Raw genomic sequence first — 374 nt, 5'->3', positions numbered from 1 at the left:
CCAGCAGCATTATAAAGCTAATCAACGATACCAGTGACTAAACTGAAAGGAGACACTGCCAACCGTACGCATAATGACTCGTTATCATGCAGGTACAGGCTCACAAAAGAAAAATGTGTCAACCCCTTCACGCAGAAGCCCGACCGTACACGCAAATAGACATACGTCATCACTAAATTCACTCCCATCCCTGCAATACCCTTGCTACTCATGAATCAACAAAAACTCACCGTGAAGCCAATGAAGAAAGTGATGGGTCCGACGACCCCAAACATAATCCACCGTTGGTAAGGTCCGTGGCTCCCAACCACGGTCATTAGCTCGTCGAAGTCCTTCATTTTATATCAGGTCTGTGGAAAGAAATGCAATCTCAT

General features: G+C 45.7%; 1 protein-coding gene across 1 annotated transcript in view; it reads right to left on the bottom strand.

Moving 5' to 3' along the window:
* LOC119586936 (solute carrier family 22 member 5-like) overlaps positions 1-374 on the bottom strand; it is a gene marked incomplete in the record, with an annotated part of 32,490 nt that overhangs the window by 16,921 nt on the left and 15,195 nt on the right. Inside the window, 1 exon segment of the mRNA XM_037935668.1 lies at positions 231-350. Within this exon segment, the coding sequence (XP_037791596.1) occupies positions 231-338 (108 nt within the window).

The sequence above is a fragment of the Penaeus monodon genome, chromosome 22, assembly GCF_015228065.2.
Source record: "Penaeus monodon isolate SGIC_2016 chromosome 22, NSTDA_Pmon_1, whole genome shotgun sequence".
In the NCBI taxonomy this organism is placed as follows: domain Eukaryota; kingdom Metazoa; phylum Arthropoda; class Malacostraca; order Decapoda; family Penaeidae; genus Penaeus; species Penaeus monodon.
This window is presented reverse-complemented; position numbering and strand designations above follow the sequence as displayed.